Source organism: Anoplopoma fimbria, chromosome 8 (assembly GCF_027596085.1).
Source record: "Anoplopoma fimbria isolate UVic2021 breed Golden Eagle Sablefish chromosome 8, Afim_UVic_2022, whole genome shotgun sequence".
NCBI classification, from domain to species: domain Eukaryota; kingdom Metazoa; phylum Chordata; class Actinopteri; order Perciformes; family Anoplopomatidae; genus Anoplopoma; species Anoplopoma fimbria.
Window position 1 is genome coordinate 15,029,560 of NC_072456.1, and position 25,149 is coordinate 15,054,708.

Here is a 25,149-nt window from a genome sequence, read left to right on the forward strand (position 1 = left end):
CTCATTTCTCCTGTTTTTATTTTAGCCTTTCTCACTGGATACCACAACATTTGGTTTTCTAATCAGATTTGTTGAAAAACTCATGAATGAATAAACACAAACATGATTTGTATCCCTTTTTGGAAACAGTCATTAACTTAATTTTAACTTGGCACTTTAATTTAACTGTGATTTTGTAAATGTGCCAACTGGAATAACTCGAAGGTTTAAAAAACAAACTAAAAAACAACACTTTCTTGGATTTTATGTTACCAGCCATTTTATGTGAGGTCCCATTTTTTTAGATGGTGGTTTTTATACTAACTACAATTGGCATTTCTTCTTCCTGCTGGCACATGCACATTTGGCATATTTTAAAAGCTCAGTTTAAACAATTCTGTGGCTGAGCAGTTTGCATTCTGGGAGATATATCTCCAAGACCGTATGGACGATTACACACTAACTGTTGAAATGAGGTTTGCAGAGAGAAGATTTGGACGCCAACCAAACAGGATCAGTATCACAATATAAGCATCGATGACATGCAGCATTGTTTTGACTGGAAATAACTTAAAGTCTTTATAATTATCATTGAGCTCAATTTACAAGATCACTTTCTAAAAAACAACTAGTCAAGGAATTTTAAAACTAATTTCCAAAATGTCTTTACATTGAAATAAAAAAACAAAATCATAATTACAGCCTGTACAAGTTTAATCATTTTGTTAGTCACTTCAAGACTTACAGTAACTTACTGACAAAACTAAACAGGTCCCAAGCAACGGTTTGAAACAGAAGTGAGTGAAATTATTTCAATTTCAAAATATCTCGTTTTGGAAATGAAACTCTAAACCTTTGTGTTGAGTGAAGCCGGTTTTGAGTCGTACCTTGATGGTGGAGGAGGCGTACAGCATGTCCTCCAGGCTGAAATGGCAGCAGCTGTTCAGGTTGTCTTTGCAGAAGTCCTGTATGAGCTGCAGGTTGTACAGCCGATCAGCCAGCGTCATGTTCTCCTTCAGACAGACATCTGGGAGGGCAAAGGGAGCCATCAGGTGTCAGTGTGAGGTCAGTATGAGTTTAATGCTTAAAGGGGTTCTTGTTGGAACACACACCTCCGCGGTTTTCAATGTACTTTAAGATCAGAGAGCGGTGCAGCGTGTTAAGTACAACCTTAAGGAACTTCTAGTAAAAAAAACTGCTGAGGTGTTAAAGCACAATGGTCTGTGACTGACCAATCATGACATCATACATCTGCTTATCATCAATCTGTAGGCGGAGCTGTTTGTTAATACAGCGTCATGTGACTGATCTTTTCTCCAGGATGAATGCTTGTGTGTGTGTGTTTGGCCCACTGTTAACACACACTTCATTAGCAAAGTGATGTGATTATGTAGCATCTTTTGTTCATGACTGATCTTTAATCTAATGAATTAAACATTCAGGACAGGGGTCAAAGTGGCACTAATCAAATCCACAAACATTGTAACTACTGTTTTGTTTTTTTATAAAATCTAACAAATCGTTTCTGATTTTGTTTTCCAGCCAACAAATTAATAACAAACAATGTATAAAAAAAAGAGAGAATCACCCGGAGCTCAGCTATTTGCTTTTGGTTTGAAAGTGTGTTTTTTTTTTTTAGCATGGAGTTGAAATATGTTCTGAAAACAGATGTTTACCAATTTTGGTTTCAGTGGGCAGAAACAGTTTAAGGGTCAAAAACTTTTAAAAGTTCTAAATATTCTGCATTTTCATTTTTATTTGTTTTGTTCTCATGAAATCCAGCAGATAGTGTATCAGTCTCTTAGGGGAAAAAATAGTAAGAAATGCGTAAATAAATGACATATTTTACCTATATGGATATACAGTGATTGATTTTCTGAAAAACGTTTTGTACAGAATACATTGCTGTAAGTGAATTATATGGAATACACTTCCACGTTTCCAATACACTGATTTCTGTCTTAGTGCTATGTTGCAGGACGTCCTGTTCCAAACCAACACACACACACACCCTTACTTCAGCCCACACCAACTGTAAGCTCCTTACCGTCCAATGGCAGCAGCTGAGGGCAGTAGAAGTGTAGCAGAGCAGCCAGGGCCGAGCCGTCCGTGCTGTCTTTCAGCAGGTTGTCCACTGGGGGATCCAGGGAACCAGCTGGGTCGACGCCTGCTCCTTCCTGTAGCGAGCCTGCATTACATAAAATACACAGCTAGAAATCAAACTGCACTGTGCTACATTAACCTGCCTACATCGATGGTTCCCATTGGGCCAGAATACTGCTTCTCTTTCAATCATTAAGTATAGCTGTAAAACTAGTCATGTGTAGCAGTTTAACCATCACAACAGCTGTATCTTTATCGTCTCTTTAAACACTTTAGGGCCACATTTTGAGGCTTCATTAGATTTACTCATGAATGAAGGTAATTGAATGCTTGTGATGCCTCACAGTGAGAGTTGTAAAATGTTGAGAGGAAACAAAACCCACTATGGTAAACATTAATTCTGCGAATGACTATATAATATTTTTTGAGATGTTGTGATCTTTTTTATTCTTAATGGTATAACAGATAACTATTATCTACAGTATATGTTGAGCAATTTCAATTCAACTTAAATATTGATTTACAAACAGCACTATAAATAAAAATGTGTCAAAACTGTCGTATCAATTTACCAAATTTTTATGTGAAGTGTAGCCCAATGGCATTGATATTTACATATAGCTTTCCACTAAATCCCACACAATGTTTGAGGCAAAGAAAGACAATGTTAGAAGAGGGCCTACAATGAGAGTTGGCGCAGTGATTCTGAATCAATTCCATGCCAAATGCTCGAAGACATCCTCATTCTGAAATTAAATTCTAATAAAATCAAACATTTTATTTCATTTTTTGGGCTAATCCCTTGGGACCTCTTCAGCGTATCCCCAAGGGTGTCTACTTCCACTGACAAGGACCTTCACAATAGCTAATAAAAGGAAGTATGTTAGAGTTCATAAACACATATTCCTTATGTCTGTATGCCATGGATTTCAATAAAAATAACTTTATACCAAACTGCAATTAAAAGAGACAGTAGACTAGAACTAATTCATAATATGATTCACACATTACTGCTTTATCCTAATGTTAAATAATTACATATTTTCATAATTTCTTCTCATATTTTTACTGTATAGTAAATCACATGGATGCAGAATTAGGGGATCACTTGTTAATCAAATTGGTGGAAAAAAAGAGAAACGTGTTCATGTAACAGTCGGGTCACAGGTTGATGTGCACACGTGACAAAATGATGCCAATCAAGACACAGAGATGTAGAAGGGAGCAGAGACGGTTTCTATGGATACACAGATGAAAGAGCGAAGCGCAGATTAGTTGACTTACGGGCACAAGCTTCATGTACCACTTGGTTGGAGACTGCAGCAGCACAGCGAAAGAAAAAGACAACAACAAAGAAATACCTGTTAGTGAGATTAGTTTGTAATGCGATTAGTAATACAAGAAAAGACATGACAGCAGTGAGATCAAAGGAAGATAACCTGTGTGTCACTGAGAGTGCATGAATAGCAGCCCACACAACCCAAATAACAAAGTGTGTATTTGGGGATTTTGCTGCTTAAACATCTAGAGAATAAGAGTTTAGTTACTGCCAGATCAAATAAAGGTTCCTTCACGATTTCTCTAAAATAAAATGGCACTCTAACTGAAAGGTGAACAATAACAGAGGAAACATTTCAAAGCTCATATGAAACAAATGCGTGACAAGAAATTGGACCACTAGACCTGAATGTAATCTGTGTTGCATGTCCATCAATAGGTATGTGTCCTTATACTGTTTTAAAGATACACTCCCTTATTTTGTTAGTGTTCAAATTGTCCCTAAATCCACATAAGTTCACTGCTGATGTGTCGAAACAAAACTTTGAATTGTGCAAATTTAAATTGCTGAGAAGAAGCTTGGAATTAAGAAACACCCGTATGACACCAACAAAATCAGGGAAATGTATCTTATTGTCGCTAAAGAGGAGAGCATCAGCTGAAACGTCCACAGTAGCTCAAATAAACCGAAATAACCACCCCACTGCATAAATGTAACCAAGCTGTCAGCTCTCCACTGACAATGTAAGCTGATTCCAGAAGAGGAGAGGAGAGGCTTGGCTCGGTTAATAGCTTATGCCCATACTACCTAGAAGCATCAAAGAACCACATGTGAGTGCCACTCAAAAAAGGCTGGCAAGTGCTCAACTTCAAACGGTGAGCCATGACTTGTGAGAAAAAATACAGAGGCTTTGTACAGAACCTGCCCAAAATGAATAATAAAGACAGCAAAAAGGAGGAAAAGATCAGTTGTAGCTTTCTTGGATTTTCCTGATTTGATTAGCGTCGCAGCTCTCTGAATGCTAATTTAAGTCAATAACAGGAGTCTGATGCCACCAGAGGAACACACGTGATGTAATCTAATCAACTTATTAGTTAATCAGTTTTAGCTGTTTGTCAGTGAATGGACTGCCTTTGAAACTGATGCTGGAGCATGAATGTGACCTTCTTGAAGTTCAGGAAAGAAAAATAGTAGTATTGTCGTATCAGATTATAGCGGATTGGAGAAATTAAATATTTTGTTTGTTTTTATCCCTCTCAGTACAACATTTCGAAAATAAGAGAAAGGAAATACTGCAGGGCCTGTTTAGAGTATGATCTAATACCATGTCCTGTGTTTACAGATATTCATAGTTAGATAATCATCAAGTACATACATGTTTTTTTATCTTTCCCTTCCCTGTCCATACTGTTCATCATGTTTATCTTCCACATCATATGGTCTGTATACCACTTCCAATTCTTTAGGTATTTTGTTTTTAACTGTCAAAGCCAAATTACATTAGATATGCTAATGGCTATAAATACAGGACTAATATTTAAACAAAAAAAGGTTTATCCATCCATTTTCCATAACCTGCTTATCCAGTTAAGGGTCGCAGGGGTGCTGGAGCCGATCTCAGCTGTCAATGGGCGAAGGCAGGGTACACCCTGGACAGGTCGCCAGTCTGTCGCAGGGCCAAAAAAAGGTTTACTTAAACAAAAATATACACGATCACAGCTCAACATATACCTATATATTCTATTTATTATCCAGTGACAGTAGCAATGAGTGAGCTGGAGGTGAGTCTGGGGTTTTGCTTCATGACACAAACCACTGATATTAGCCCAAAACATTTGTAGAACTTTTATTGACTGTGTGTTCTGAACACAAACCTGAAAGGCTTGCTGCCCCAGTTTGTTTGAGAAGAAGATAGAGGAGATGAAGACTGCACATCTAAAGAGATGATCTAAGATCTTGCGGGTTAAGCAGGGTCAAACTGATTTTAAAATCTGTAATAACCAGCAATGAAACCCCTGGGGAGAGGTAAGGCCCACTCATTCATCATCTCCTTACAGAAGATCAAAGACGTACATATTATACTCATGTGTACGTGCACACACATTCACCCCATCAATCTGCACTTCAATCATCCTGCATCCTCTCTCTCTCTTCCCATCAAAGTTCATCCTCTGAAGCCAGACATGTCCGGCTGAGCTGCAGCTCAGCTTTTGCAACTTAAAAGGATTAGTCCTCAATCGTTTGTCCTGACGTTGCCCTTTTTGCAGTCACTGACCACACCCCTTCCGACCCTCCACCCACCCTCACCCCTGGGTACAGTACAGTAGGTTAAAATAAAGACACTGTCGCCCCGGTGATCTCTACAGTGTTGTCTTAGGGTACGCGTCTCTGTCTGACTGAGAAAGAGGTTGCCTGCGTGACTCACACTGCAGTCATACTGCAAAGATAGAGAAAGGGGGAGGTCTAAAGGGGGAGTGATGGGGGGAGGATAGATGGAGCTGCTAAACATAAGCGAAAAACAAATGGTAGTGCACAATGTTTTTGCAGTTTGAGTTACTTTGTTTTCTGTTCGTCTATTTGTTTTTTCGCCATGTAAACGTGTTTCCCTCCCACCCAAAGATCTATTTTTGAGTGCAAGAACAATACTGTTCTTGCTAATAGTTTTGGATAGTACTTCTGATAATTATATAACTTTAAACACACAGACAGCAGCCGCAGCCTCACAACACTGACATGCACACACACCAATCAGCGTGAGCCGCCCTGACGTTAGGGATGATGTTATTGAGGGGCCAACTCTCAGGCCCAGGGGCCAAACAAACAGATGTGTTAACATTCACATCATGACCATCGCTATGTGACTATGCTGTAAAAAAAAAAAAGACTCTGTTGTCACTTTTGACGTAACGTTTTGGAAAGCATTTTGTTGTTTAACAAGTTTTTAAAAAAAATCTAAAGATGAAATGATTAGTCACTTATTTTTGATGCAACTTCACCCATCAAAAGTGAGTGTGTTGATGTGGGATAGCTGAGGCATGCACTGCTGCGTCTGCACACTGACTGGTCAGATCAGCATCAAACTCAGTGGAAGTCTGCACAGCCGTGGGACTGCGAAGGGGCACCGCACACACACACACACACACACACACACACACACACACACACACACACACACACACACACACACACACACACACACACACACACACACACACACACACACACACACACACACACACACACACACACACACACAATACATTGCTCAATTTCAACTCTCTGCAGGCTAAAACACAAGAGACAGGGTTTCAATATTTCCCCTTAGGTAGACTTTCTAACTCACTTAACATTTCTACAAAGCAGCATCACTGACAGAGTTGTGTCATAGTGTGTGGCCTGACATAAACTGTGAGAGAGACAGCGAGGATAGGAGGCATGACCCAGGAGAGGGGGGGGGTGAGTCTAGAGTGGAGGGTGGAGTCGAGATCAAGGGCAAGGTGAAATGTTGATCAAGATAAATACATAATAGAACAGAGAGGAGACTGAATTGCTGCTAATGAATGTGAACTGAAATTTATCAGGGTTATCTAATATTTGTTGAGCGGGTTCATGACTTTCAGAGGTCACTGAATAAACTCGCAAAACAATTTGCATCATTCAAAACCACATAAAGGTCACTTTCTTTCTGAAAAGTTGCCGATGATGCATAATAAATGACAGAGGTGAGAGACAGAAGCATGAAGGGTGAGAGCGATGTCATTTGCTCCCTTCCCCCTCCTCCCTCCTCTCTGATCATCACTCTGCTGTGTCAGGGTGAGGGGGTAGAGGTTGCCATGCCAACTCTTACCCTCACTGCCCGACCATAATACCAAACGTAGCATTGACACAAAACATAGACCTAACTGGGAAATGTATAAATGGCATTAAAAGGCTTTAAGGTGGTATTTTGTGAGTGTCCGCGTTATTGTGATTTATTGCAAATGTGGTGCAAACTACAGAACCCAAACACCTGAATACATAACACGCATACACACACACGTACATTAGAAATCACTGCTGATACTAGAGTAAGTTATATAACAGATTTGTACTAAAGGACCCTGAACACGGATGAACTCGCACTAAATGACTGCCGGCCTAATGAGACCAGAGAGCACTGATCTGCTGGTTAAGGCGAATGCAGTGAGTGAAGCCTGTACAGTCGTCAGGGTGGATAAAGTCATCATGACGCTGAAGATGTAGCCTGGCATCCTCTCTCTTTTTAATTAAATAAATGCAGACGGAGCTTCATCTAAAGCTCAGACATATGTGAGGGAGATTTTCTTCGATGGTAGTCGGGTTTTAATGGGCTTAAGATCTTCTCCAGGAAACTGGTCTCAGATATTAAAGTGACACAGAGGTCCGGGACAAATATCTGTCAGTCAAAAGGAGAATGTTGTGCTAAATCCATTAAGTGGAGCAAAGTGATTTCACTCAAGTTTGTCTGAAAGTGTCCATCAAACTGGTGACATCTGTATGTTCGTGTGTGGTAGCTAGTGAAGTGTTAAAGCTGGGATTGAAAAGGAAAAGAGAAACACCCACCCGAGGACTCCCAGCAGGCTCTGCGCTCTGCGTCTCACTCTTCCTTTGCTCCTGAACCACGATGTCTTTCAGATACTCATTTACCTGAAAGATAGAGGAAAAACAATATTCAAATTCACTGAGCCGGCAGCAGCATCAAAAGATTATGAATAATGCTTAATCTTTAACTCCTACTGCTTTCATATGAACAGTTATAGTAAAGTTCAAAAGTCAGTAAGAGTTAACAATGTAATTTAACTTTTCATAGTCATAACAGTGGAACATCAGCACATGGCGACTGTGGCTCAGTGGTAGAGCAGGGTCGTCCTTCAATCAGAGGATCAGCGGTTTGATCCCCTGCTCCGCTAGTCCATGTCGATGTGTCCATGGGGAAGACACTTAACCCCAAAATTGCTATGAATAGGTAGGGTTGATTAGTAAGAGTGTGTGAATGGGTGAATGATGACATGTAGTGTTAAAAGCGCTGAGTGGTCTGAAGACTAGAAAAAGGCTATACCAGTATACGTACACGTCCATGTCCCATTTACGGGCAATCTTGAAGAAATTGACGGCACTTTGACCACAACAATGCTTTATGTTGTTATCGTTACTTGTGCATTTGTTTTGTGGCGAGTTGCTTTCTCTCCCATAAGGGATCATAGAGGTCTCGGTTGTGGGAGTTTGGGAATTTTTTTAATGAATTGAAATAGAAATTGAATCAGAATTAAGTCCAGTCAAATGTTGTTAAATTGAAATAAATAAAATCAAAACTTACAAAATTCTGGGCCTTTTACAGTATGTCTCTTCAAATTGATATGGATCCAGTTAAGGCAGGAATCAGCACTCAAACTTGTGAATTTTGGACCTTTGGAACACAAAGGGACTCCTACAGAGAGCCATATGTTCAACCAGTAGGACTCCACGACCACACCTGTTAGCTATTGTAAGTGAGTGTGTGTGAGTGTGTGTGTGTGTGTGTGTGTGTGTGTGTGTGTGTGTGTGTGTGTGTGTGTGTGTGTGTGTGTGTGTGTGTGTGTGTGTGTGTGTTTTAAGCTCAGAGTTGGCAGCAGCCCAGTGTTCCTACTAGAAGAATGTAAACAGACTGGGGCCTGTAGAACGGCATGTAGGCCATGTAGCCAACCACTTACTTCAGAAAGTAAAAAAAAAAAAAAAAAAAAAAAAAAGGTGAAATACACAGAGCATGTATGTTCAGAGTTGCCTGGGTCCAGACCTTTGAATCGGCCAGTCCACCGAGTTGGAGTCAACTGAAACAGAGTTTAACGTGTTGACAATTCTGTCTGAAAACCTCTCCGACGTGAACTTTCATTCATTCAGTCATAAATGTTTTGCCCCTGCTTGAATATACTTATTTTCCTCAGTACTCTCCATTCCTCTTTCCATTGCTCACTCACCGGAGGCCCTTTCAGTAACAACGCAACAACAGCACCACTGAACTCTGAAACCAACTCTTTCCAATGGCTAGGGCGTTGCAAAAATGGGAGGGAAAAAAAGAGTATTGTGACTTGGGAGGAAGTCGGGAGAGGGTAATGAAAATCAGCAGTCTTTCGGGAAAATGGGGAGGGTTGCTTGCTTTACACGACACAGTAAACATATGGCAATCCTTGTATCAATATCCCTCTGTTAGAAAAAGGTTATAGAAGCAGTGAAGGCAGTGAGGAAAACGGATGATCCCATCTTTATTATACCCACAAGGATGCTTTTATTAAGTGTTGGAGTTCACCTGTACACCTCATATGGCATAGCTTCAGGGCATGAAGAAAAAGTGGTGTACATCTAACAGATTGTTTCTTGCGACCCCACTTTGCACTGTGGAATATCAGAGCTCCAGCTATAAGAGCCTGATATCCATGAACTGCCTCTGAGCAACTTGCAACATGTGAAATTGCGACTTGTGATAGTGAACAAGGTGACATGCTTCATGTTTATGATATGGTGCAACCCCAATGACCAGTATCTTACGGTCTGTACTTGTAGTTAAAGTAAATCTGTCAATTTCAAAAATAGATACCATAACCCACCTTGTTGATCCAGGTGGTCACTGCATCCTCTGTATCATAAGGTGTTTCCACCTCAGGGTCGCACGCCGAATACTGACGAATGCAGGCCATCACCTTCGCAACGTTCACCGTCTCTACTGTGTACGCCATCATCAGAGAGTCGATCATTGCCAGGTGAGAGCTCTAGAAGTGGAAAAAAAGAACAGAGAAAGATTTAGAGGGTGAAAACCAGTAGCTTTAAAGTAGGTGGGGATTCAAGCAGATTCTCGCTGTGGTTTGTTTCCTGCAGATAGTTGAAGAGTTTAGACTATGCTATCATTTACCAGTTTAGCGGGTCAAACCACACCAAAAAGATGAACACCTTGGTCAAGTTTAAACGGTGTGTGATAAGAGAATGACAGATGAGAAAATAAGACACGATCTAAAGAGACAGATCCCTTTGCTCTGAATGAACTGAACCATGAAAGCGGTTTAATCTCAGACAACAGCTTGAGCTGTCAGACTACAAGAACTCTGATACTTTAACAGAATCAAGATAATAAAACAAGTGTTTCCCGAATGTTATCATTGTCATCGACTGAGCAAGCCAAGAAATGCATGAGCTAGACTGCAAATATGTTTCTGAGCAGCTTCTTCAAGTCTTAAAACTTAAAAATGGCACATCCAATCTGCAACAGGGAGGCAGCACTGAATGGAAGAAAGGCATTGAAAGGGCAGTGATTTATAGGATTGGACAAGGACACCAAATCCTCCACTGTACATCGGAAACTCAGTCAAACATTGCCTTGTGGCTGTTGCCCTGGAAACAAATGCCTTCATCCCTGGTTACAAGACCCAGTTTGCTTACAGCGACTGCTACCCTTTGAGAGGCCTGAATAAGACATCTTCCTGACAACTGAGTCCAATTAATAGAATTGGCATCCATTATACTCCAGCTGATCTTCATCACTGACTGGAGATTTCTTTTAAACTATTAATATAAATCCATTTTGGACACATGAAGTCTATAATACAATGTCACGGCAGTATGGAACTGTGAACATCTTTAACCAACATACATGTCCTACTTTTCATCGGGTAAGGCTTATGGTTGATTCAGTTTTGGGATGTCAATCAGTCAGTAAATCTGAGACAAATGTCAGACTATCATCATTTATCATAAGCAGCATGTTGTATTGCTTGAATACTCCTGAACTTTGGCATTGCTCCCAAAAGGAACTCTTTGGACAAATTCAATGTGATATTAACGAGATACAAGGAACAGAACAAGGAAAGGTGTGGTTAGCAGTTCTACACTGCAATATGCAAATATGTCTATTATAATATTTGTCTACGAGGACTTCTGTCATACATACATCTCCCTTTTATACTGTCCAAATAGTTGATCTGTTTTTTTTGATGAAACCTGTAACATATTCCTCAATCCTTATCCACAATAATGCCATGTTCTTGTCATTACTATATATTTCCTGAAATCATTACTAGTCGTGTCATTGATCAGGGTTTCAGCAAAAAACAAGGCTACTAGACAGGTCCCTGTTGTACCAGTGTAAAATAAAAGTCATAAAAGAGTTTGTGCTGTTATGAAAAGCAGGTTCAAAGCAGCAGCAGCAAAAAAGAAAGTTTAAATAGCATAACAACATTATTTAACTAAACCCAGACTAATACAGAGGTAAGGGCCTCAGAAATCATATCAACTCTGATACATGTTTACATATATACTTTAAGCAAGACACTGCTCTGACATATAATCGATCACTTTAATTTGCAATGTTCTTAAAAGTAAAATATACTATGGTGTAATCTGTGTATGTTAGTTCTTGGCTTCTCCCTTTACCTTCCTCTATTAGTCTACACTGTCTTGTGTAACCAACACACACATCCAGGAAACAAAACGCCAAATATTTATCCTTGAGCGGCAGGTCTTCCATGAGCTAACCCATAAATGAGCCGTAAATTTAAAGCGTCCCCTTGAAGATCCACAATGATGCAATGGATAAGAGTCACAGGAAAGGAATGATGTCATAAACAAATCACTGGAGGGTTTTATGTTGATAGTGATGCAGGAGAGCCGTGATGTTCGCTCACTCTGTCATGTTATCCTAATAAGAAGGCCGTGCTTCATTCCCTCTTGGACCACTCATTTAAAAAAATGTGCCCCTTTTGCAAATCATTCCTTTATTTTTGTTTTTCCTCACTTTGTGTCATTTGTGTGATGGCAGCTGGAACAACCAAGAGATTTTATTACCACACATATATAGCAATATAATATATATATTGGCTGTCAAGTTTGCAATTCTAAGTGCCTTTTAGCTGTGAAATTAATTTGCTGTGTGACTGTAGCTTATTGCTTAATTTCCTCTGATCAGGCAACCAGGCGGCAAACCAATCCCATTTAATAATACACTGCCAAGATGTTTCCTATTGCCTTTCATTAAGCCTGTCCAAACATTGTGCCACATTATCCCATTACCCCATTGCATTGTAGTAACAAATCTGCTCTGTATTTCCACAACAAATGATCAACTCCAGGCAAGACCAATTTAAAAAGGCCGAGGGACCAGTATCATTCCTCCAAGGCCTCTTCTGCCTCCTGTTTCCTCCCTTCTGCTGAGCAATTTGAGGATATTGATTTGGATCTGCTGTGGTCTGATGAGATAAAATTACAACAAGGTGAACTAATCATGTTTACTATACCACAGACCCGCAGCCTCTCATAATATTGAGTGATACCCAGCCATTGTGCGTGGAAGAAGAGGCTAGTGTAAGACCACATCCTCCTACCAAGAGCCGGGTGTTTCTGACACTGTGATCATGCATACTTTCTAATGTGACAAAGCAGCTTCTTTTTTAAGGGTGTTAAATTCAAAATGCAGGGCATATAGAAGCAAAGAAATATTTGCTATCTAAAGATTTTGTCCTGAGCAGAGAATGAAGTCACATTCCCTCTGTGTGTGTTGTTCTCCGATCTTCTCTGTGCTTCCAATATGTAGCCGGTCCGGCAGTGCATGACTTACTGCATCATCGCATAAGCGAAATCAGTGAGGAAAAGTGTTTTTTAGCTGCGCTGCAAGCTGTTGACTCATACTTCAAAGTGATAACATTGAAGCAACATGAGTTCCTGAATGTCTTTTTTTATGCCCCAAATTTACAAAACTTTAAATTATTCAACATTTCAAGCTCTGACTTTATGGCAGAATAGAAAGTCCTAAGGCTAAAATTGTACTTGGGACACGTAAATGAATGTCAACCTGATTGGTTACTCATCTGTTGTAAATGTGAGCTTGTTAATAAACAATATGCAATGACATCATATGACAATTACATTTTTTTATCAGAAGAAACAACACTGATAAACAGTTGATAGAGCTTCCCTGTTGTCCAATTCTAAATGAATACATGTGGAAAATGTCTCCTTAAAATTCCTTTGCCCTCTCAAAGCTGATATAGCAGATAAGGTGCTGTAACTGAATTAGTTCGGAGTTCTTGTGCTGTGTAACACTTACAGAAATGGTCAGTTAAAGATCAGCTGATCGTGTGTAAATGTCAGATGAAAGCTATAAGGATCAATAAAGGCTCCAGTGAGCAGATGAATGCAGAGCGGTAGTGGTGGTTGGATGGAGAGTAGAAGAAGAGAGGGAGGAAGAATGGAAAGCAAGATTCTTTCACTGCCCATAGACAGGGTTAGCCTTTCTCCCAGAGCGGACCTGCCAGTCATCTGCAATAAGACTGTTACAATGACATCATGTTCTCTAACCTTTAGGTTTGCTGACCGTGTGTGTATGCTTTCCTTCAGAATCGCTTTGCTTCACATTCATACATTTATTCATATCCACATCTTTGAGCTGCAACCTCTGTCTTCCATTCTTGGCCACTGTTGGCCCCACTGGAGTGTTCAGGGATTATATGCCTTGCTTAAGGGTATCTATACGGCTGGACAAGGGGAAAATGTTACTAGTACACTCCATTTGATTTTCTTCCCAGGATTCAAAATCTAAAAATATAACACTGCTTTAAGTCTTCCCCCAAGATACTGCCTTTATCATATGCTTGCCATGATGCCATCTGATCTCGTTTGATGCCGTGAGTCGTTCTGTAGCCAAGACACACAAGAATTTCTGCTTTCTCATCTAAGCTGATTAGGTCCATAAATCTTATTTTGATTTCTCATGAGGTAAGAAGATGCCCCTTCACGGTTGATATCCTGTTTTTATTGTGCCGCTACATTAATGTCTCTCTGTATTTCCACCCGGGGAGATAAGCCAGCGCTGTTCATTTTCACTGCGGCTTCTTGGTGAAAGAGGAGAGATGAAAATCCACCGTAGAAGCCTGATTTAACGATGCACAAAAGAAATGCGCAAAAACAAACCAGAGGCGACCTACAAAAAGATAGTGTGTCATGTTCTTCACCTCAGTGCATTCTCTCTACTGTTAGAGCTCCGAGCTGCTTGTTGTGGCCTGAACCAGGTAATACTTTAGTACCCCCACTATTACTGTAAAAGATCTCTGAAAAATGTATCTGTGAAATCATTACATTGACTTTATTTCACTGCAACATGATCTGAATTGAGGTAATGACTACAGTAATGTCTTTACCGTAACTTACAGTCAAAGCTTTAAGGGGCTTCAGTGGGCTCTGGCTAATGATCATTCCGTGCCTGTTTTTATTGTAGTTCCAAGCTTCATCGATTATTTACGATAATCCCAAAGATTTAATATAAACTTCCATGGAAAAACAGTAGGTGCAGAAAATGACCCTAAGCAGAGCAAACCTAAATCATCAGACTGAAGTCTCATAGGACCTCCTGAGGAAACACACACACACACACACACACACACACACACACACACACACACACACACACACACACACACACACACACACACACACACACACACACACACACACACACACACACACACACACACACACACACACACACACACACACACACACACACACAGATTCAACATAAGCTCAGGGGTGGTGTTATATTGAAATGCAGTCTGCTTTTACTATTACAGCTCTCCTGTCCGGGCCCACAGGCTCCATGCTGGGGCATATGTCTGAAAATGTAACTGTCTAGCTTCAGGTGACTTCACGCCAACTCAGCTGGACATGGAAAAGCTCGCAGCTGTACCTCTCTCTCTGGTCTCTTTTGAAGGTCACCACAAATTCTTAAAGAGAAGTTAAATGAAATAAACAGTCCTGCCGTTTCATATCAATTATATAATTCTTTACTTTATGGAAAAACAAGGTAACAGCGTACGACAAAGGTCAAGAACTACTCTAGTTTAGATACTGTACAGGGTTACATAATAACAAACATTCAGATAATCACAGTGTTCTGTGGCACCTTAACTAAAAAATAATCAACTTTATTTTTAAAATGTAACCGTTGTTTTTCCAGGATCGTCCATAGTGATCGAAGTAACTCTCTCAAGACAACTAAAGTTAAGATAGCAGTAAAGCGTACTGACAATACAAAACAATTTGCTAAACTTATATTTTATGCACTTTTATGTATTCTAAAACTCCCAACTTTGAAACAAGAATACGTGTGCCTCAGCCAGCTAAGGTAATGAATAATTTAGAACTTTTGAATAATAATTAAATTGAAGTAAGAAAGAAAAACCCTAAAGGTGAAAGTCAAACAGAATTGGTCTCAACCATTTGATTAAATGAATCATGGCTGTTCCTAGGAGACACAGTAAATAAATCGCCACACACTCCTGCTGCATTTCATTTAAACAGTTTGAAAAGGAAGTTGCACACATTTTTGCACAGTTATAAAAAAAAAAAACTTTTTAAATTAAACTTTCCTCATCTCTTTTTTTCCAATTGTCCGATCGGGAGCAGAGAAAATGAATTCTCTCCCACACATACCAATGCACACTTTCGGATGCAAAAAGTACCAACTGTGAGGTCTGGCATCACATGTGGGAGTTGAGCTTTTGAGCAGAATACCTTCCCCCCTCCATGTGCTCCAAACCCAACCTAACAATTATATGGAAACCTCAAAGCTAACCTTAGAACACTATCTGGGGACTCGCTCGCGGCTACTAGCCAGCGTTGACCCGGCCTGGAGATACGCCTGCACTCTAAATCCTTCCTTCATGTCTGAGAAGGCTCTCTGGGTTGAAACTGTTTCATGTGGGGATAGCGATAAAAGAGTGTTTGATTTCATTTGAAGGGAAATACCACACATTTAACATAAACATGATTTTCTGCATTTATTTTACTTTTCAAACTAAATCCCTGTGAGAATGCGGTTAGGACCACAGTAGGAAAGCTAAATCTGGTATTTTTTCTAAAAGTTATGTGTTCTCATTTACAGCCTTTGTCCAAAAGCCGGCTTTTCTCTTCATGGGATATATATTCTCCATTTCCCACTCTCATTGCGGCACTAAAACTGGGTCTCCAACAACACAGTGCTGCAGATTATCTGCAGAGCGTTGCCTGATTTTACCAGCTCAGGATCCTGGTTGTCTTCTGTCTGCACATAGCTCTAAATGTCTCTTTATGTGGAGAGACAGAGAGAATTGTACATTATATTATTAGTTTCGGTGTGTTTCTGTGAACATTTGTACGTATCAAACACGGCTAATGCAGTCAATGTGCTGTTGTCGGATGTTAATCAATTAATTTAAATACCGAATCAATCATTGCCTTATAATAATAAATAATGAAATAATGTTTGATGTTAAATTCATAAGTGCAGATAAATCACAATGAAATACACACTACAATAGTTTACCTAATAATGCTTGTATAATTCAATGTTAGAAAAAGAGATTCCTGTACAAAGCTCCTCACAGGGCCAAATCTGTGGCAGCATAAATGAATTGCGGATCAAGTGCTATTATAGCTTAACCAGCATATGTAATGTCAGTAATGAGGAGAGCCAGGTGAATATTTTAAGATATGTAGAGTGAGAATGATTTGTTACAAAATCCCCTGCTCTACATTCTAAAGAGAAAATGACACAGGTTTTCTCTATTAGTGTAATAAGCTTACGGGGTCATTAAACCAGATCAGAATATATAGCATGCTGCACAGACGTATGAAAATAATAATAAAGAATATCCTTTCTCAAACATGTGAGGAAATCTGTGTGTGTATCATCTATGTATGTATCTTATCTTCCCCATTTCAAACACTGAACTGAGAACTTGTTGTGGTGTTGTGTCTCTTACGCTATAAAAAGACATCCTTAGTTATCACAGATTTGCTTTCTCAACATGTAGCTAGTGGAAAAAATATCTATCTATGGGTGTGTTATTTATTCAGGGCTGAGCCACCAGGCACTCACCTACAATCTACCGCCCTCGACCTGGCCCAAAAGGGACCAAAGACGCAGATCTAAAGAGTAGATGTCTTTGAATTATTCTTAGATCGGTCCCTCAACTTGGATCAATGGGCTTTGGGTAACCCTGCCAGGAGCTGTTTAATCTGAAAAGAATACTCCCAGGTGCACACACGCTCTTTCATGACATTAGACATATTTGTTTTTACTTAAAATCCTGCGTACTAGATTGAAAAATGAATTACCAAAGATTTTTTTCTGAAAGAATCACTGAGATGGAACATACCCTTGTGCATGTTTTTTTCTCTCTACATTGTTCAACGGAGTCTAGAAAATATGCTTCTGCCTTCAGGTTTGATGCATAAATCCTCATCGTGTGGACTCAGCATCAATGCTTGTCTTTGGGGATAAACTGCTTAACTGTCTAACTCTAGTTACGCTCTGGACTCAGGACATCACATAATGTGCTCGCTGCCCATCCATCCATACTGTGATGCCTGGGAAGTCGCCGCTGGCATCGAGCGTAACATACTGCCTGTGACTTTGTCGGAGCAGAGAGACAGAAAGTACTTGGATGGGCTTCCCTTCCACCCTGCTGCTTCAGCTCGTCTTTGTTCCTAAGATCAAGTGAAGAGGAAGAGAATAAGGACGGAGGAAGCTAGTTTGATGATGAGAAGTCTTTTTTTTCTGGCACTCAGGTTAGCTTTCTGTACTTCCCTGTATGTCTGTGTGTGTGTGTGTGTGTGTGTGTGTGTGTGTGTGTGTGTGTGTGTGTGTGTGTGTGTGTGTGTGTGTGTGTGTGTGTGTGTGTGTGTGTGTGTGCATGCCCATCTTTGTGTGTGATGCGGCGTCTTAGAAATGCCATCTGCCTGCTCATACGAATCCAGCATTTCAGTATTCTCTGCCTCAGAGCGCAGCAGTGTTCTCACAGTGAGGCTGCACATACAAGCACAGAATACGCATACGACATATGCAGGCATGAGCACCCCCACTCTTGCACCCACCTACACACACACAGAACACCCTGCCTACTGGAGTGTAACCATGGAAACGCAGCGCCTGCCCAGTAGGGGTTGTGATGGAGGAAGCAGAAGAGAGGAAACTAGCTGGAGGAGGAAGCATATTCACCTCTATTCATGCATATGCAGTACAGGAATTGATAAATAAATCACACAGACTTCTACAAAGTCACACAGTAGAAAAGAGTTTTCAGACACTTATTATCTATATAGAATGTTTAATATTGATGTAATAATTATTCTATATAAAATATATATATATATATATATATATATATATATATATATATACACAATGTCTGCTAAATATAGACTGATGTTTACATTTATTGACGCACAATGCATTATATTCTTGCTAATAAGTTAGAACACACATACAAGCATAATAACTGCTTCATATAATAAAGTGTTAATAGTACATTATCTAACCAGGAATATGAAAGATTCCTGGTTAGATAATATTCCTGGTGCCTCAAATGCACCACATCTGGCAAACAACCGTGTAGAAAGCCAGCATTTATTCTGGAACTATTGAATAAATTGCCAAATGTACCCATTAGAGATGTATTTGCCATAATGGTTAGATTTGAAAGCATTCTCTAACATAAGTGAGAGTATAAAGTCTGTTTTGAAACTTTTCTGACAGTCAGAAACACAGCACCCATGTTGCCTATAAAGCCACTTAGAAACCATATAAAGTGCTATGCCTTTACTCTCAGTAGTTCACAGCAAACAGCCATGATAGAGTCTGATTTAAACAGGATATTAAAAACTCTTGGCATCAACAAGACCTATTTCCTACAGCTTTATTGAATATTCAAGCTGACATTCAAGGTTTGGCTGCTTGGAAGAACATCACTCGTCACTGCGACCAGGTCAAGGAAGTAGAGAGTACATCGCCAGTTTGTTTCCTGTGATGATGTGCTGATCGACAGGCTTTTCCCCAGGAAACTGTTAAGCATTAGTGGTAAGGCAGGTCGTGGCACATTTTGTCATGTGATCAGTTTATTAAGTAGATGATGGTCTAAACAATAGCTGTACGGATTATATTATCGGTATTTGTTTTGTGAACTACAGATTGTTATTAATAAATATATTTGTATTAATTATGTATAGTTATATGTAGTTTAATTTCAGATTTTTGGAATCTTTATATGATATGATGTTCGCATATGTGGACTTTATTCCAAGCAACGCAACGTAAATCCTGCTGGATTTACTCACAAAGGGATGGACAAAATTTCCCCAGAAATCCAAAACAACAGTCCTACATCTTTGCAAATGTAAATTGAACTCAGCGAAGAAAAAAAAATGTGTTCCCTTTCTCATTATCACTGCAGAGGTGCCCTTGAGCCAAGACAATTAACCATCAGTGCTCTAGTGGGTCTGCTAGGTTGTATCAAAGTGGAACACAGTGTAGTTGCAAAGTGAGAGAGTTCATGTTGATAAAAAAAAAACTAAATAAATTAAGTAAAATACTTAATGCCAACAACTGCTTTTATACATTAACCCCCTTCTCTGCGTTACTGCAGGGCTGTAAGGGGAACATCTGTACTGCTCTACACTGTGACACTAGGTTCTTAAGATACCTGCACTCACCCAGGATCCCCTTTTTATAGATCTTGATGTCATTCTCATCCCACTTAGTGTCTCCATAGCAACAGGGTTACCACTTTATAACATGTGAATTAATCAAGCCAAGATATCGGTCTTAAATTCAGTCATGTTTTACGTGGTTATGGTGTTCATCTGGAATATTACGTTTTCTCCCTGACCACATCTGCACGGAAACAGTTTAAAGAAACTGACATGAATTAAAAATATATATATTTGATTGTTCCTTGCATGTTTTGTTGAGTCTCTCAGAGTTTCCAATGAATCAGCACGAGCAAAGCTGAACTCACAGCACTGACACTTTGAAAATAATAAAATCGGGAAACTTAGCAATTATAGCCTTTGGATAATGAATCCCAGCTATTGTAATGCTTGCAGCGGTGCTTCGTGTGGGCTGTAATGCGTAATGCTAGAATAATATTTTCAGATCCTCAGCCCACATCCACATCTCTCTCCCTCATTCTCTGTGAGCACTACAGGTGGAGGAGAGCGTCAGCGATACAGATTGTTAGTAGGCGACCGAGTGGGCGCTCATACTGCCATCGTCTTCACATTCGGGAATCCGTCACATGGCTGAAGACAGAGGGATGAGTGGGCAGAATAGTGACAGAAGGGGACAGAAAGAATACGATTTAAATGCGAAGTCAGTCGGCAGCCTAGTGAACATTGTCAGTGACTGTTCTCAGTTATGACATGTGTCCCACAAGACATCATCAGCATCTAACTCTGCTGCTGACTGACCTACTAAAGCTCCCTCCAACATCCCCAAAAGTTGATTATTCTGTAAGTTTTTATACCTTATGCAAACTGCTGAGGTAAAGAAAGGCTTAGCTTAAAATGCAATGAGGCAGCATTTGATGACATTTCTGCACTCTGATCTAGAGCCGCTTAGAACTGAAGGTAGGTGCTCAGTCTCTTGCGCTTTCACAGTCTGCTTCGGGAGTAAAACCAGTGGTGTTTTCCTTCTAGGACAGCCTATCAAGCCGCCAAACCAGCCTCGCAGAATAAATATTTTTTGCTTCCCTTCGAGCCGAGTCTCCACACCCTCACAGAGCTCAGCCTGGACCGCTTCCGGTCACCTTGTCAACCCTTAGATAGATGTTGAAGCAGTTTCTAAATAATAGATGAATCCCCTACCTGAGCTGTCATTCCAATGTGCAGCATATAATCCACATGGACTGTCTCAAGTGTGTAATGTCCTCATAGAAGACAATATTACACAGTGTTGCTGCATCTTTCTGTTTCTCAGCTCATTCAAAAATGTAACTAAAAATAAGTTTTAAAAGGATTAATGAATCCATCTAACATCAGTTAAGCTACTGCAATTAAACCTTTATCATTTATCAGATCACGACGCTGTAGATCTAATTTTAACGATGTAATGTAAGGATAATGAAATGGGAATGAAGGATAATAAAGGAAAGGATGAATGCTGAGAGAGGAAGAATGAGAGCAAAGTTGCGGCAATAAAGTTTGGATATGTGAATGAAAAGTGATGGAGAAAGTAAGGTGTTTGGGAAATGTTATGGATTGAGGGGAAAGATGGGGACGAAGGGAGGCTGGAGTAGATGTTATGGCGGTGGCAGAGGGGGAAGAGTGAAAGAACGGATGGAGAATATAAGGATGAAAGACAGAACAATAGAAGATCGAGGGAGGAAAAAAGTGAAGTGCAGCTCATTTCCACAGTCACAACAAGCTGCTTAGTCAAGCATAAACACAAACACACACTGTGGCTGCTTTGGCAAACAATGTCGTCATGCACTGTGGCGGGTTAAAATCAAGTTTAAAACCCTGGGTCAGCTCTGGACTAGTAAATAAACTGAGGAAATACTAAATAAACAGTAAACATTCTGCACAAGAATCCCTCAGGTTTACTGCACAAGCTGTGGCTGCTGTTGTGTTAAGAAGCTAGAAAGCATGGACACACACATGCACATCCACAAAATGTGAGATGAGATGGTACTTAAATACTTGTTGTATTTACAAAAACAACGAGCTGGAAATGTAAACCCCGACAAAACTTAAATACCTTTGGAATTTGCATAGAAGGGAAATTAAAACCAGCAAGACTCTACAAACAGACTTACAGGCAAACTGTGTGCTAATCGTGTCTCAATTGCAATTCACTGAGGCAGTAAAGCCTCCTATTGAGACTTTGCCCCCAAATAACGAGGATCCCTCATTCTCACTCAGCAGGAATGCCGGCAAAGTCGTCTCTGAAGTGAGCTCCAAGTCAAAGACGTAGAGAGGAGCTATGAAGACAGTGAGAGATGAGAGATACACACAGGGCAGTCTGTGGATGCCTTCAGGTCTACAGTCAGCTTCTACTGTTAAACAGTTGGTTTCATCCCCAGACAGGCTTGTTCATCTGGAAGAATCTGGAGGAGGGAATAAATAAAGTCTATACTGTCTTATACATTATTACTGGTTAACTGTTGTTACTGTGTTGGTTTGATGCACTTGTTTACTGGGTTGTAGAGATTTTTAATTATATTTTGAATCAAATTTGTATTAAAAAAATAGTTGTTATTATGCACAGATATTGTCCATTAAGAAACAATACGATGCACACACGTCTGTTTTTATTTGACAAAATAAGCAAATTAACTAAACTTTTCTAAAATGATAATGGTCTTTTTTCCCCCAGATGACATTAATTACATAACTAATAATGTTTTGAGAATAAATACGTTAGCATATTGCTTTGATGGTTGCATCTTACAGTATTTTATTCTTTCATTAGTGACATTAGTTTATTCTGTTTATTCAATAGGTAATCACTGTATGTTAAATATTGGTAGGACCCTCATCTTTCCAATATTTAAACGGTGGAAGTGCCTCAGTTTAATTTGTGAATCCTGACAAAACTTTCAAATTCATAACAATTTGTTTGGATTTAAATCAGAAGACTTTTACAACTAAATTCATCGACAACAACAGCAGAACAGTTTACAAGCACCCTGTGTGTTAAGAAAGTAAAAGAAATGCCAGCAGAGTTACAGAAGTCACATCTGTTTTGACTTCTGTCCTTGTTGGAATAAAACTGAACATAGTTGTCATTTTAGATGTTTGTAATAAACGACTGCCTGCCAAAAACCCTGCGACAGTGGTTGATGTTTCCCACCAGAGGACCAACTACACAGTTATGGAAAGGCAGCAAGCACAGATTAAAAAACCTGCAGATCTGTGCTGGACACAAACACACCAACGCTGGAGCAATTTAGAAGCAATTCATAAGAAAACTAGAATGACATTCGCCGCTCGGAGAGCACAGGGTAGGCAACAGACGATGGTGCATTCAGGTGCTCCTCTGATGCTTTCTTTTCTAGATATGGGAAGTCGTTCTTGTGACACTTTACTGCTTCACCAATATGGTTGCTGTTTTGGAGTTTTTGTTCCAACTCAAAGAGGCGTTCCATGAATTTTCCAAGTCAGGAACAAATTTTTGCGATTATTCCGAAACTACATAAATGCAGCACAAATTTACAAGAAAACAGACAAGCCGAAACAAAATAAAACCTTGTTTATCGAAGGTAATTAACTGTATGTTGACCTAACGTTAGCAGGTGTGTTTTCTTGTTGAAGGCCAATTTAATCAGGTTTATTGAATTCATTTTCTATTTCTATTAATGCAGCTCTTTACAGACAAATGTGCCGACCTTTCAAAATAAAAGACCTTGACTGAAAGACACATTAAAGTATCAACAAACTATACCATTTTCCTTAGCAGAAATTCACTGAGATTGTGTGCGTCATGCAACTTATCGCTCTGTTAGGATGCAGCAACATACACAATTAACCAACTTGTACATGAGTGCAGGCAGGCAGAAGTATTTGAGTAGCTGTAAAACGTCCTGTTCTTCGACCCTGTTACTCAAGAACGTCCTCTTTCCTGGTTGACTTTAGTTAACAAGCTGGGTAGAATGATGGAATGATGGAATGAGAAAGATGCATGAAATATGCACCAGGGACTGACGACCAGGAAATTCACTATCACTGTAAGGGAGTGTCTGATTCAGGGTATTCTCATAATAGGGCGTGGATGAGTTTCATGTGATGACCACTATGACATAATAATAACTTGATGCTCACAAAGCAGGAAGTTGAGCGTTTCACGTATAAGCCAAAAACATTATTATTGTATGTAGCAACCACGATCTTCAAAAAAAAAAAAAGGGGTTTCCAAATCTCTCTTACCATTTGCAGGGGCCTCTTTCGAAGGTCCCTCTCAGTCACCAGTCTCTCTTGGTCGGTGACGTAGAGGCCACGCTGAGCCAGCGCCTGAATGACGGCATCGTGTCCCAGCAGTGGCTTTGGAGAGTCGCTCTTCAGGATGAGGCTGCCGGCCCTGCAGTAGAGGTCCGCAGACAGCAGGAGGCTGGTCACAGGAGGCTTCAGGTGCTCCTGCTCATACTGGTCCGTGTAGAAGGGGTCCTTTAGGTCTGCAGGGATGCTGTCTGTATGTGCGGAGGGGAGGAAGTGGGATTTGTGGTGAGAGATTGCACTAACCTTTTCTAAGTGAGAAGAACAAGTATGTGTTTGTGCGACCGGGACTACCACAGTTTATAATCCCCTACATGTTGATGACGAACATTTTCAATTCATGTTCTAACATATGGAAAAACATAGCCCCTTTGTCATACCTTTCACCCAATTTGAATTCTGGAGCAAACCCATGGAATAAAACAAGTGAAAAATCTGGTAAACGTGAGCTGAGGTACAGTCGTGTGCTTCATTTTTCATTGCCATACTTTGACGGTGTTTTTGACGTCAATATGTGTGGATAGACATCCGCGTTGCTATAGCAACTGCAGGAGGAGTGTAACCCGATCGATTTCATCTAGTCTGTATCTCTGCAGCTTGAAGCTCTCTGGGAACACCCCTCTCACTGCCAGCCTCATCAAAGAGAGAGCCTGCATGTGTGTGTGTGTGTGTGTGTGTGTGTGTGTGTGTGTGTGTGTGTGTGTGTGTGTGTGTGTGTGTGTGTGTGTGTGTGTGTGTGTGTGTGTGTGTGTGTGTGTGTGCATCACCTAAAGCAAGTCCACTGCAAGGGGATAGTCCACAAATAATTCAAAAAACACTGCCTTTTTTATTGCTTTTGTCTTGTACCTTGCTCGACAATGTTTGCTGAACTGGGCAGCATTTTAATAAAACCATTGCTTGAAAAGAGAAATATATATTCTATTGCACAAAGAATATATCATCCAAGTCCTTCTTTTTCAACAACAGATTAAACAAACAAAAAAATAATTCTGATGAATTGGTTTCAA

At 40.0% G+C, this 25,149-nt stretch overlaps 1 protein-coding gene across 1 annotated transcript in view; it reads right to left on the reverse strand.

The window, feature by feature from the left end:
- Window positions 1-25,149, reverse strand: part of camsap2a (calmodulin regulated spectrin-associated protein family, member 2a) — a 46,789-nt gene that overhangs the window by 16,959 nt on the left and 4,681 nt on the right. Inside the window, 7 exon segments of the mRNA XM_054602969.1 lie at window positions 867-1,006; window positions 2,027-2,116; window positions 2,119-2,167; window positions 3,367-3,399; window positions 7,943-8,026; window positions 9,961-10,122; window positions 24,077-24,336. Of these exon segments, the coding sequence (XP_054458944.1) occupies window positions 867-1,006; window positions 2,027-2,116; window positions 2,119-2,167; window positions 3,367-3,399; window positions 7,943-8,026; window positions 9,961-10,122; window positions 24,077-24,336 (818 nt within the window).